At 35.2% G+C, this 14,403-nt stretch overlaps 1 protein-coding gene and 1 long non-coding RNA gene across 10 annotated transcripts in view; one reads left to right on the top strand and one right to left on the bottom strand.

The window, feature by feature from the left end:
- Epha5 (EPH receptor A5) overlaps positions 1 to 14,403 on the top strand; it is a 352,826-nt gene that overhangs the window by 295,560 nt on the left and 42,863 nt on the right. For all 8 annotated transcript variants that reach the window (XM_031342894.1, XM_031342892.1, XM_031342889.1 and 5 more), the window contains 3 exons: positions 4,731 to 4,798; positions 5,973 to 6,098; positions 6,767 to 6,952. In XM_031342894.1, coding sequence (XP_031198754.1) covers positions 4,731 to 4,798; positions 5,973 to 6,098; positions 6,767 to 6,952 — 380 coding nt within the window. The remainder of the gene's footprint in view (positions 1 to 4,730; positions 4,799 to 5,972; positions 6,099 to 6,766; positions 6,953 to 14,403) is intronic.
- The window catches only part of LOC116071404, a 12,039-nt gene continuing 10,163 nt past the window's right edge, over positions 12,528 to 14,403 (bottom strand). For both annotated transcript variants that reach the window (XR_004110880.1, XR_004110879.1), the window contains one exon: positions 12,528 to 12,901. This is a non-coding gene — a long non-coding RNA (uncharacterized LOC116071404). The remainder of the gene's footprint in view (positions 12,902 to 14,403) is intronic.

Genomic DNA, 14,403 nt, shown 5'->3' with positions numbered 1-14,403 from the left:
CTGGAATAAATTATGTTCCCCAAGTGACCTTGACTCACTGAGTTCTGCCTACTTCACCTTCCCCTGTGCTGAGGCTAAAAGCAGGAGCCCAAACTCCTTACTTAATTTGAGAGAATCCTGAAATGCAAAAGTCAAAACCTTTACTCAAAAGCTGTGCCTAACTCTTTATAATATACCAGATATAAAGTTCTCCAAATTGAACATTGACTAAAGGTTAAGGTCATTTTTAAATCAGGAAAATAAAAGTGAATGCTAAGGTACAAAAAAAGAAAATGCTTTAACTCAGAGTGGTGGTCCAGGCCTTTAATACTAGCACCCTGGAGGCAGATGTTAGTGAATTTTTTTGAGCTTGAGGCCAGCTGGGTTATCATAGGAAATTTCAGTCCAGCAAGCTGTTACATAGTGATACCTTGTTTTGAAAGATGTGATTATGTAGTTTCTAGAAGGAAGACAAAAATGCTAATGCTGCTGTACATTTTTGGGTTTAAAAGTTTCCACAAAACAAAAGCCTAATAAAGAGATGTCTATTTTCATATGTCAATCTTATACATATAATCAACTCTTTAAAAATACCTGAATTCAAAACTATCCCTCCTTCATTATATTCCATGCAGTATTACTTAATTTGAAAAAAAAAGTAATGTATTACTATAGATTAAGATAATAGGATACTCTGATTTTATAAAAGGCTGTTCTTAGAGCCAGGATTTATGCTTTTCTTGGCTATTTCATTCATCAACCATTTCATCATTAGCCACAAGAATGCCATTAACAAATCCCTGATTCTGTGTATTCCTCAGTATTCAGGAGTGTCTTACTTTTATATCCCAAATTTATTATGAAATGTAAGTTTGTACCCCGAACTAAGCTATTCACTGACATCTCCAGCTCTACATAGATGAGTGTTTATCTGTTCATGGATTCTGATTTTCTAAAGTCTAAATACTAATCTAATGACTGGAACCATGTTTTCAAGTTCAGTATTCATATTCCCAAAGATATATCACCTTGTTTCTTAGGATGGGTAAGGAAAACAGTTAATTATTTCCTAAATTTGCATTGGGTCATGACTATATTTATATGTCAAGCACCTCTCTGGAAGTTTTAATTAGTGCTAATTAATGAATATAAATTAGGCTTATATATCATTTCATAGCTTGGGTCACTACAGAAAGAAAATACTTTTCTTGAGAAACTAGGGAATAAATCATCAGAGGGCATCTGTCAAAACAATCACTCTATACACTTCTAGCACAATCATTTTTAAAGCTCATCAAAATAGCACGTTATATGAAGGAACATGACATCTTCTCTGTTCAAGAAAAATAATACGTTGAGAAGATAGAAGGAATAGTTCATGCGCAGAGTGAAGTATCCATTGACTGCTTGACTGTTAAAATTACCCGTTTGGAGCAGGTAGAGAAGATGATATTGACTGAGCATGTTTCTGTGCAAAGCCTTATTAATGAGGCTGAACCACTACTGGAGTGTCTGCCTCTGCCAGCTGCACTTTCACCGGCTGTGTCTTGTTGAAGATTGTTTTAATGATGCTTTAGGGGTTCCAGATCTTAATTTTACGTGTTAATGTGACATGCAGTGTATATGTTACAGAGCTCCAGAGACACTCACATTCTAAAACAACTCCTTTCTATTATCCCCCTGACTCTCTCCTTTAGAAAATAAAAAGTAAACCACTCCTCTCCAAAGTGTTCCCAGATGTTCCCCCGCCCCCAGAGGAGTTCTGAAGTGTTATTTCCTCTTTCATATGAAGGGTTTGCATTTTCTTTAAATATCTATAAGGTTTATTTAATAGTAAAGGTTATTGAAGATGTAGTTTTGAAAGCTTATTATTAATGTATTTGCTTTGCGAGTGGGAGTCTTGAGAATGGAAATGAATCCTTGTTTGCAGGAGGTAAACTACAAGGATGCCTGAGTCTTTTAGATTTCCTTAGAATTCCTACAATAAAGTCTCTGCCAGTAGTACTTAGATAACAAAAGTCTCAAGATAAATTTATGTGATTGTGTTTGGAGCATTGTTGATAAGAAATAGCAATGACTGCTCTCCCGAGTCACATTAGAGATAAAAAAGACATGCAATACCTAGCAAACTAGGAACAGCATAGTGAAATAGCACATATTATCTGCAATGGACAAAATTCTATTTCCATACAATTTTATGTATTTGTTTCTACATTTTTCTATCTACCTCACTGTGATGAGATGTTTCTAGTCTTAAGGGCACTTCAGGAAGAAATGAATCAAGCAAGTGTTAGTAATAAGGTTAAAACATACATTGAATCGCTAGAATGTAGTCTTCTTTGCTAAAAGCAATATATATTTAATCACATTATTTTTCCCCAAAATGCATTAGGGGCAATATACAATTTAATTTTTAGTACCTTAACATAATACTGGTAGCTGTATTTTTTAAAATGTGACATTAGATGTACTATGTTTATCATGTGTTATGTCTGTTTAATACAAAACAAATTATGTATTGTTTTCATAGTAAAATACCCGAATATGTTTTGAAAAAACCCATATACAAAACCAAAAAGGAATTTTGGTAAAGACTTATTTAACATCGTACCTATAGAACACAATAACTACCAGGCAAATTTGTAATGAAATAATTAGCCATTCTAGTTGCATTTATTGAAGCATTTTTTAAATTCAGTCCATTAAATTTTTTTTAATTTTAATGAATAAAACTTTTAATGAATTCAGTTTGGTGGTGGGACCTTATGAATAGTAACATCACTTCTTTTGAGTTTCACTGAAAATAATTTAAATATTTTCATATTTTCTGGCTGTTTAATGTTATATAGTTAATCATGTAGCACATCAACTTGGTATTCATCAGCATAGTCATCTTCCAAATATCTGTCATTGTGTAGGCTCAATCAAAGAACCATCCAGTCATTCATTTGTTCATTCATCAATGTAAAAATATGTTGAATGCCAACTCCGAATCAGATACTAGTCCACTGATGAAATTTGTACATGAATACTACTAATTCCTGTCATATAAGTACCTGACAAATAGTAAAATTACTGAAGAAAAATCATACTGAAATGAAGGTATTGCAATAGAGTGTGAGAATCACATCATGAGAGAGTGGAGCTGCCTGCAACTCAGGGGTTCAGGGGGAATATACAAAGCAAACCTTAAAAAGGCAATCAAAATTTGGGCAGTATTATGGAGAATATACTTAAAAGGAACCAATATGTTCAAATGTATGAAAACATACAGAACTCTCTTAGAGATTTTAGATTATGTGTAGTAGGAGGAAAGTAAATTTTAGGAAAAAAATGCAGAATGTTTTCAATAATTTATTATATATTAATGACTACAGTAGGAAGATAATTCAATAGAAAAATATCTTAAGTAGTGTGTTTTGACAATAAGAATATCTAGTACACTTTGAAGGGTCAGAGTACATAGTGGCACATATCTTTAATCATAGCTCTCTGGAGGCGGGAGCAGGAGGATTTCTGTGAGTTAGATGCCAATCTGGACTACATAGTGAGCTCCAGGACAGCAGTAATCTATAGAAAAACACTGTTGATTAAACCAAAATAAATCAAGAAATAATAGCTAGTATGCTTTAGGAAATAAGCTATAGAATAGACAGATGCAGTTCTGAAGGCACAGACTTCCAGATAATAAATGAAAGGCTGTTAATGACGAAGTAGAAGATATACTGAGGAGACGGGTCTTAATATGTATATCATATAGATCTTGGGACAACTGAGTAAAGAAAATAAGGTTATTGTTCAAATTTTAAGGGACAAGATCATTTTGGTATTAGCCACAGAAAATGGATGAAAGATTTGGAAAAAATAGAGAGAAATATACAGTTTTCTGTTAAATCCAATGAGCTTGAAAGGGCCTAGAATACCTCTATGAAAGCAATATATAAGAAGCAAGAGTAGAGCTTTCCAAGAACTTAATCCAGAGCTGTTAAATGAATGAGTGCAAATAGATGGATAGCATGAAGACTACCAGAGATCTTGCCCAGGATCTTTGAAAATATCCTTTTATAAATCTAGGGAGAAGAGAGAAACATCAAGGAAAAAGAATCAGTTAAGGATGTTGGTCAGTCTATACAAAGAAAAGTAATATGTAGTCAGAAAATAAGAAGTTGTCATTTACAAGTTTTAGATGATGTGAGAATGAGAGTTTTCAAACACTTACAAATTATTGGCCAGATGAGAAATGCAAGAGACTAATATCTGGGGGATGGAAGTAAGAGGCAATTTGTGTTCCTCTTGAATAACACAATTATCTGAGTAAATATGACTGAAAGAGCTACTAAAGCAGCTAGGGTAAGGATCAAGTAAGTGGAAAGGGGATATATATTGCTGAAGGTAGGAGATCATGAACAAGAGGAAATGTTGAGCAATTAAAGCTGGAAAAGGCAGTGGCAAATGAGCTGGAAATAAAGAGAAAATAGAAGATGGCTAATATGTGGTATATCTGGTAATGACTACAAAATAAGCTTAGATGGCTTGAGACAGTATAATCTAGATAACATGATTTGCTAGGTGTCAAAAATAGCAGCTCAAGTAGTGAGTTCCATTCAAAATGAATGTTGTTCTCATTTCTTATTACTGGCATGGAAATTGGCTCTGAATTTGGGAAACTTCGATTGCATTTGCTGCTCCTGGGGAGATGTGACTGATTCACCATGTTTAGACGTGGCTAACTGCTGCTCACTTTGTTCTAGGCGGTGTGGCTACAGCAAAGCAAAGCAGGATCCAGAAGAGGAAAAGATGCACTTTCATAATGGGCACAGTAAGCAAATTGTGCAAAATCAAAGCAAGAGACTTTATTATGATGATGATTATTGCTCAGGTTAGGCAACATGTAATAACTGACTAAACCCATTGCCTATTAAAGAAGCAAGTAGTTCTTATATTTATAGTTCATGGATTTGGGCAACCTCTGACTGGTTTATTTGGTTCTAAAACAAATATTTCCATTATGATCATAAAAATAAAAATGCTTGTTTATTATAAATAATGGTATTGTATGTCAAATCAACATTTCAGGTGGACTCCAAGTCCCATGGAGTCATTAAATCAGGGCATAAGGCCTAATGAAACAAAGTTTGCAGCTGCTTCTTTTAGAAAACTGTAATAGGAATTTCCTGCTTAACACAGATTCTCTCATCAGTCTTGGTTCAAATAACCTGAAAGGACCATATTTTTAAAGAAATGTATGACATCCCATTTCAATATGAAACATAAAAATAAACTTCAGAGAGCTTTAATTATAGAATTTTAATATTTTTACTTTCCTGTAAGTGGTACAAAACATGAGTCAATTGGAAAAATGAGTGGAGGCAGAGATCTTTCACTTCAGTCAGACCACCACGACCATGCATAACATATTAAGAGCCTGGAGTCCACTTCATAGTCCTATGTATTTGTTCTCAATCTTTGAAAATGACATCCTGGTGTGAATAGTGGTAGCTTTGACTCAGTAATATACAGATCTATGGGAACAGACACAGACTGAGAAGTAGAAGTTCTGATTTCCTCTTGATTTCCCTCCCAGAACCACTAGAAGTTGCTTTAAGTGGCCTTTTAAAGTCCTACTTAGGTTTGTTACAATATTTAAAAACATGACTCTATAGATCAAACCAACAAATAAGCCATTATTTTTTGCCTTCTTCAATAATCACAATGTTCTCAATATGTACCCAAGTCCTACTCTCTGGACAATATCTTGACATATGTTTACAAAAATATACAATCATATATATATACTTTTATGTATGGAAATATCCACATATTCAGTTATAAAAGAAAATGACTATTTATATAAATATCATAAATCAGGAAAAAGGATGCTTTTGCAACTCAACCATTTTTAGAAGAAAAAGTTCAGTCACCCTTGACTGTTCACAAATTCATAACTAAGCACAACCATCTTTATGACAATAATACCAATATTACTGTTACAGTTAAACTGCCAGGAGTAAGAACCTACATTGATCCACATACTTATGAAGATCCCAATCAAGCTGTTCATGAATTTGCCAAGGAGATTGAAGCTTCGTGCATCACTATTGAGAGAGTTATCGGAGCAGGTATGAGGATGTATAGTTCTGAGGTTTCAGCTTTGTTTGTACTACAGAATATAATTCACCAGTGTCTTGCTGTCCCATAGAATAGCCTTAACCTCTTGTAATTGATTTCAAAACTGTCTGTAACTGATCACTTCTCAATGCTGTCTTCAGTGTAGTTGATATTTAAATGAGGAAATGTCTGCCTTATCAACAGACCAAGTAAGAGTCTTTGCCCATATAGCATTATATATATATATGTATATATGAATATGTAATTATTTGCTCTGTTCAATTCATCTTGACTATGTATTTACACAATTGAATTAATCTTTGTCTTATTCCTTTTTCATTTTTAGCATCAGTAGTAGGTCCTGATAGACTATGGAAGAAGAAAAACCAAAATGAATTATAGTCTGTTTATTATTATTTTTTATTTTCTATGTAGTGTTGCCATTTGGATTCTTTAGTTTAAACCAGCAAGCCCTAAGGTGTCTTTGGATCACATTCATAAGATTTCCAAATGTGACATTTACTTTGGTTAATACTACTGTGGATGTTTGGTCTCACTTTTAATTTATTTTCTTCCATCTGAAACTTAATACTTCACAAGGTTTTAGTTTTGCTAGAATTTTTATTAGAATAAGAATTCTAAATGAGTTTATACAGTGTTCTTCCATCTTTATCACAAGGTGAATTTGGTGAAGTTTGTAGTGGACGTTTGAAACTACCAGGAAAAAGAGAATTACCTGTGGCTATCAAAACTCTTAAAGTAGGCTATACTGAAAAGCAGCGCAGAGATTTCCTGGGTGAAGCAAGTATCATGGGGCAGTTTGATCATCCAAACATTATCCATCTAGAAGGAGTTGTGACTAAAAGTAAGTACATGTATGTGTGCACGCGCATGCTTGATAATACATCACAGCTATCTGTTTAAATCTTTGTGGATTCTATAACAGTAGTTCTCAACCTTCCTAATGTTGCTACTCTAATACAATTCCTCTTGTTGCAGAAACCCACAATCTTAAGATTATTTTTCTTGATACTTTATAACTCTAATTTTGCTAGTTATGAATTTCAGCACAAAGGTTTGTGTTTTCTGCCAGTATTAAAGACCCTTGAGATCAGGGCTCACAGATTGAGCCTACCACTCTACTTTAAAAGAACTGACCAAACAAAAGTAAAGTATTAATTTCTTAAATAGTACATTTTCCCTATATTTAGAAGATTTTTTAAAAGAACTCTTTGATATGACATGCATATGTCATATCAATAGTTCTGAATACACACAGTTAGGCAGGGGGACTATGAATGAATGAATGAATGAGAATCAAATGAATATAATACAAAAAGCATGGCTCTGTAGTCAATGAGTACTTCTTTGAGCAATGCCTGTTATGCATTTTACCTTTACTATGCCATGATATGTTTACTGTTGGGTTCTGAGGTTCCTTGATCTATCTCATTGATGAGGAGTATTATAAAATTTAAATTTCAGAAACTACTTTCTTTCTTTTTTGGGGGGGGGGGGTCGAGACAGGGTTTCTCTGTGTAGCCCTTGATGTCATGGAACTCACTCTGTAGACCAGGCTGGCCTCAAATTCAGAAATTCGCCTGCATCTGCCTCCCAAGTGCTTGGATTAAAGGTGTGTGCCACCACTGTCTGGCTAGTAACTACTTTCATTCTTTTTTGTAATTAGATATTTTATTTACATTTCAAATGATATTCCCTTTCCCAGTTTCCCCTCCGAAAAAAACCCTGTTCCTTTCCCCCTCCCTCATGCTCACCCAACACCCCTGTCCTGTCTCCTGGCCCTGGCATTCCCCTACACTGGAACCTTCACAGGACCAACGGCCTCTCCTCCCATTGATGACTGATTAGGCTATCCTCTGCTATACACATGCTGCTGGAGCCATTAGTCCCACCATGTGTACTTTTTGGTTGGTGTTTTAGTCCCTGGGAGCTCTGAGGGTACTAGTTAATTCATATTGTTCATCCTAAGGGACTGCAAACCCTTCAGCTCCTTGGGTCCTTTCTCTAGCTTCTTCATTGGGGACTCTGAGCTCAGTCCATTGGATGGCTCTGAGCCTCTACTTCTGTATTAGTTGGGCACTGTCCATAGTCTCTCAGGAGACAACTATATCAGGCTCCTGTCAGCCAGCACTTGCTGGCATCCACAATAGTGTCTGTGTTTGGTGATTGAGTATGGGAAGGATTTCCAGGTGGAACAGTCTCTGGATAGTCCTTCCTTCAATCTCTGCTCCATACTTTGTCTCTGCAACTCCTCCCACAGGTATTTTGTTCCCCCATTTAAGAAGGATTGAAGTATCCACACTTTGGTCTTCCTTCTTCTTGAGCTTCTTTTAGTTTGTGGGTTGTATCTCAGGTATTCTGAGCTTAGATATATGACAAGTAAAATGCTAGACAAGCATTTAAAAATTCTCAATGCCACAATAACTTCTGCTTAATAATTTCAGAAACATCAAGTGCATATTTGAAGATTGTCCAAAGATACATATGCCACTCTGTATTTAGAGAAAACTTTAAAAACTCCCAACCTCCAGCTTTTTGTAGGATTTTCATTGCATGGTTCAGCTGGCCTTGTCCTATCAGTGTACATACAGCATTGTTTTAAAGTGCTACGTGTGATTTATGTCTGCTTTCATGGAAACCCAAGTTCTCCTCTCGCAGAAAAAAGTATGAATTAAATGCTAAACATAAAGTACTTCCTAATAGGATAGAACTATAAGTACTTTGTATTTGGCTCTGAATATTTTGCCTTTTTCTCTGAAATATACACTTTGCATTTATTGTCTTCACGATTCCTTCAAATTCCTACTGAAATTCCACAAATCATGTGATACAGTCACTCCACATTCAACCTCAGTATGATCTATCAAGATGTTTGCAATGATCTATAATGTTCCTTTAGTTGGTTCAAAACTCTTCTTAAAACCTTATTTTTAACTTTGGTATATTTGATACAGTTTTTATTTCTCTAGCAAAACAGAGAGGTATTCTTAGAAAGGATAGGTAATGTACTGAGTATTTAAATAAATCTATCTTATGTAAATCTGTTTCAAAACAGACACTTTAAACACCTGGAGTGTCACTAGCATACAAGAAAAATAAATAATGCCTATCTCAAGTGATAGTTAGCCATGGCGACTGTTATAATGCCCTTTTGTGTATATGGTGAATATTTCTATGTGATCAAACATTATATTACTGAAAAGACATATTTTCACGTATTAAAATAATCATGTTTCAGACTAGTAGGTGATGCTCCAAATTATAAGATACATTCATTCATATTTAGGCATTCTTGATTTATTATAGATCATCTTTATACAGCAGTGTTCTGAGGAACTTAATGGACACAACATTGTATAATAACAGGCAAATTTCTCATATATTTTTGTGTAGTTGTAGCATTTATTATTAGAAGCTAATGCCAAAGTCAACAAATGATCACATGCAGATTATGTGAGTTCTAAAAAATGACATTGCAGAGGAGAAGATAGTTTTCAATTTTTGTTCTCTTAATAAAATATTCTGCTTGATGCTGCTACCCAAGGAAGGCTATGTATTAGAAACGCAAATGGAAAAGCTGAAAATCATGTCTTTGGTTTCAACTTCGTGATCTGTGTGAGCTGAAACTGTATTTCTCTCTCTTTTTTTTTAAATGCAACCCTTAATGTTCAACTTAGGAAGTCTTCAACTTGTTTTCAATTTACCATGTTGCAACTTACTTTATTTGTGTCCTTAATTTCATGCTCTCTGATCTGATGCTAATTTATTCAGCAATTATTCTCAACCTGCAGCACACAGATAATGAGACATAAGTGCAACCAACTCTTGTGATATTTTTTTCTGATTGAAGCTGAAGCAGGGAGTCTGGAGTAACACCCCTAGGAGTGATGTCATTGTGAGCCTTCTCTTTTATTCTTCCACTGCAGGTGACAAAAGATTAAGGACACATTTGGATTTCTTCTGTGATATTTTATTATGAAATTGTATATATAATATGTATTTTATATATAACATATATAAGAAAAGTCTTGTGATTTAAAAATCCCATCAGTTTCAGCTTAATTGACTAATTTGCAATGCAAGACACAATGTTGGGTATAATCAGTGGCAATTTTTACTATTTATTGAAGTCCCAGAAAAAAATGAAATAAGACATAAATTGTGTTTTCCTTCCCAGTGTTAGAAAACTTCCTTCTTTCAGCTGTGTGAAGGAAAACTGTTCTTGCACATGTATGTATGCATGTTTGTGAAGATCAGAAGTCAGTGTGAAGGAAAACTGTTCTTGCACATGTATGCATGTATGTGAAGATCAGATCTTGCACATGTATGTATGCATGTATGTGAAGATCAGAAGTCAGTCTGAGATGCTGTTTCCCAAGAGCCACTCACTCCTTCTGTCCTGTTTTGTTTTGCTTCCTTGTTTTGTTCTTAGACAGACTATCTCACTAACTTGGAGCATACCACGTAGGCCAGATAGGGCTGCCAGTGAGCTCCTGAGATCCTTCTGTCTTTCTCTGCTGCTCTCCTGCAGCTACAAATGCAAACCACTATGCTTGTTGTTTTGTGTTTTGAAAATCAAATTCAGTCCTCAGGACTGCACAGGAAGCAATTTACCCTTTCCATCCTGAGCCAACTCACCATCCTGCTTAGTTACCTTTATTTCCATGGGCTGAGGAGGTGACTTAGTCTATATGTTACTCACCAGGCAAAGGTGAGACCCTAGTAGCAGGCTCCAGCTGTCATGTAAGAACTCTAGCATAATGCTATCAGTTTGTAATTCCAATGTTGAGTAGGTAGAGATGACGAGATCTCTGGTACTCACTGGCCAGACAGTGTAATGGGAGGCCCTGTTCATCAAAAAAAAAAAAAAAAAAAAAAAAAAAAAAAAAAAAAAAAAAAAGGCCTGATTCATGATATTCTACTTGAAGTTGGCATATGGCCTTCATGCACAGAGCTACATATGTGTTTGTTTATGCTCACAAGCATATCACATGCACAATTTTCCTACTGGTGGAAAATTTCAGTCTCAAGAAAGGAACAGAAGTTTCTATGGAGGTAAAACATTTTATAATTTTATGTATTAATTAAAATAATGTAGAAATAAATTTACATCTATTATGAAATGGGTAAATTTAACCAAATATTGCAATCACTTTAAAGTAGTAATTGCATTACCTTCCTGTTTCAGGAAGATAAGATACTCAGATTAATCGACAATTGATCACTAAAGTGTTCTGAAAATGTTGATGGACTAGAAGGATATATCACTATGATCTTTCACATTTCAGTCCTTTTGTAGAGGATGATTCATTTTTAGTAATTTGATTTCATTCTTTTTTTGAGAGTTTCAAACAGTGCATCAATCCAGATGTAGCTACTTCTCACTCTTCGCCACCCCCCATTTCTGAGTGCCGGACATCATGTTTCACTTATTTATCTATTTTTCTTTTTTCTTAAAGAGACAATCTCACCACACATGTCCTCAGTCTTAGGTCTCTTACTAAGACTAGTAGTGCCCTCTTCCATGATGTGCCCTGAATCTTATGCATCATCGAAAGGGTTGAGATGCGAATGTATTACTTGAGTGCTGGTTACCACAATCAGGTCTTTTCACCTTTGCAAGTATAGCCATTCTGAATTCTTAATACTAATACTCTGCTGAAAACCTAAGCTTCACTAACTAAGGGTGAAAGTAACCCCTAACTGGAGATATAAGGACAAATACTTAGAATAGAATTAGAGATTATACTGGTTTAAGGAAGTGCTGATAGTAGATTCTCCTCAGGGGTTCTTGGTCTCACCACAGTAGCTGACTGAATTTGTATTTGCAGGCATGATTCATTCCTTAGGAAGTAGTATGAACCCCACTTTCATGGTTTTTGAGTAACCTCCCCCAGATATAAGTGCCACTATTTTACACATTGGATTACCTTGCATTGGTGGCCACAGTGATTGTCTGTGGTTGGAAATGGAAAGGAGTTAGGCTTGCTTATCTTCCTCTGCACATGGTGCATGACTACTTTCAATACAATTAAAGGGTATCCTAAGGAAAAGGTTCTCTGTTCAATTCCAAAATTACTCCTTGAAGTTCTATGTATGAACAATGTGGTTTCTTTAGCAAGAGCATCTTAGATCATTTTTAGACCCTCATATCTATTTTAATAGTGGTATTACAACAGACTTCAAGATATTCTTTTTTTAAATTTTTCTACATGAATTTTTTTTAACTTACTAAAAATATTTTTATTGGATATTTTATTTATTTACAATTCGAATGTTATCCTCTTTCTCAGTGGTTTCCCCCTGCAAGCCCCCTATCCCATTCCCCCTCCCCCTACTTCTATGAGGGTGCTTCCCTACCCACCCACCCAGTCCCACCTCATAGCTTTGGCAATTTCACACCAAAGTCTGCTCATCTGTTGCCCTCAGACTTTATCAAACACTGCTTTTCTGTTCTGTTCCAGTAGCGACAAGCAAACACATTAATCACAATGCATGCTTAACTTGATGACATCCTGCTGTATTCCCATGCTCCTGTACATTCACTGTGGATATTCTACATAGTTATTTTGCCCTTTACTGTTACTTCATTCAGTAGCTTCACTTTCCTTTGCCCTCCATTCTAATTCACGGTGACCTTCTCCATGGGATCACAGTCATTTAACCATGTATTGTCACTCTTCCTTCAAGTCTGAATGTCTGCATGGTAACAGGTTGGTATTCCATGATGCAGAAGAGCTGAGTGAAGGACACTCCCCAGATCCGGATCAGTATGCTGGCCCAGAGGACAAAGCTGCAAAGGAAAGGAACTCTTAGGTTTTCATATGCATGTTCCCAATCAAAGCCCAACGTTACAGAGATTTCACACATTTAATAAAAGAAGAGCCATTTATAGGACGGCCTCTAGCTGTCCTATAAATGGCACCAGCATTTCTTGGCACTTGTTCTCACTGTACATTGCACTATATTTACATTTGCACCTGGTTTATCACCTTTATGACACAGCGAGCTACTTCCAACGGCTGTATTTATATGCTCCTGTATCTATCACGGAGTTTAAACACACTGAGTACTTTTCAGAACTCACATGAAGGATAGACCAGAATGTATAAAGGGTAAAATTTGTTTTGAAAGTCCTTTAGTAAAAGTTTTGAATGATATCTTTAAAATATTATCATTTCATCTCAGATGAATCATATGGGGCTTTGTTTATTTAATATTTGTTCTAATTAAAACTTCAGAACTTTATATCTGAAATTTTTTATACTGTCAGACAAGTCATCACCCCAGAGAGTTAAAATGTACACCTGTTTTTCTAACTAGCTATTCTGTAGCTTATTAGTTTGTTTGCCTGCTTTGAAGTTGTTCTGTTTGCTTTTCTCTCACTATAAGGATTATCTATTTCTATTATGGGAAAACTACCTTACTTTTTGGTTGGCAGTGATCATTAATACTTAAGTAGCTGTACCTATGTTATCCTTAGTTTTTCTAAAGGTTAAAATAAAATCATTTTCAAGCTAGAAAGTGTCAGTACACAGAATAGAATACAACCCAAATACTGTGGAACAATAAAATCAAACTGTAGATATATAGCCATAGACAGGGGCGTATATTTAATCCTTTGCCACTTCGAAAGTGTTTCTAAAATAATCCCTTTTACATTTGTTTTCTATTGAATTATGAGACCTCTAAATGAAAGGTTCCCTAATAGCCTGAAGTGGTGTCAGTGTTTATTGATGAGCTAATGGCTTCATAAAATCAGCTAGTATAAACACAAGTAATGCAAGTCCAGATTTAACAAAGATTTGTGATGTAGCCTTGTTTAATGTTTCTCAGAACTGAACTTGCTTCTTGGGTTATTGTTCAACTGCAGGATCTATTTCAGTTGACTTCACTGGAGACACATATTTTCCATTTCTTACAAGAGTACAGGTTTTGCCTCTGCTACGTATCATGATCCATACTGTGAGAAGCAAGAACTGCACCAAGATTTCACAGAGATTTCTTTAAATAATTTTGGCATATGGTTGCAAGATTGCACAAAAGGGGAAAGTAGTATTCTACCTTTCTTAAAGATGGATAGTAGATTTTAGCACACACACGTACACGGACACACACACACACACACACACATAACACAACACAGAATTCAAGCATGTTTTCTGTTATCAGGAATTCTAGATTCACAAAATTGAATCAAATACAATCATAAATCAGAGGGCAGCATGGTAGACAGCAAGTTCTAGTAGAGCTAAAGTATAAAATGATAACCCAACTCAAAGAAAACAAAATAAA

This window comes from Mastomys coucha, unplaced genomic scaffold (genome assembly GCF_008632895.1).
Source record: "Mastomys coucha isolate ucsf_1 unplaced genomic scaffold, UCSF_Mcou_1 pScaffold22, whole genome shotgun sequence".
In the NCBI taxonomy this organism is placed as follows: domain Eukaryota; kingdom Metazoa; phylum Chordata; class Mammalia; order Rodentia; family Muridae; genus Mastomys; species Mastomys coucha.
The sequence above is the reverse complement of the archived record's forward strand: the minus strand, read 5'-3'. Positions and strand labels throughout refer to the sequence as shown.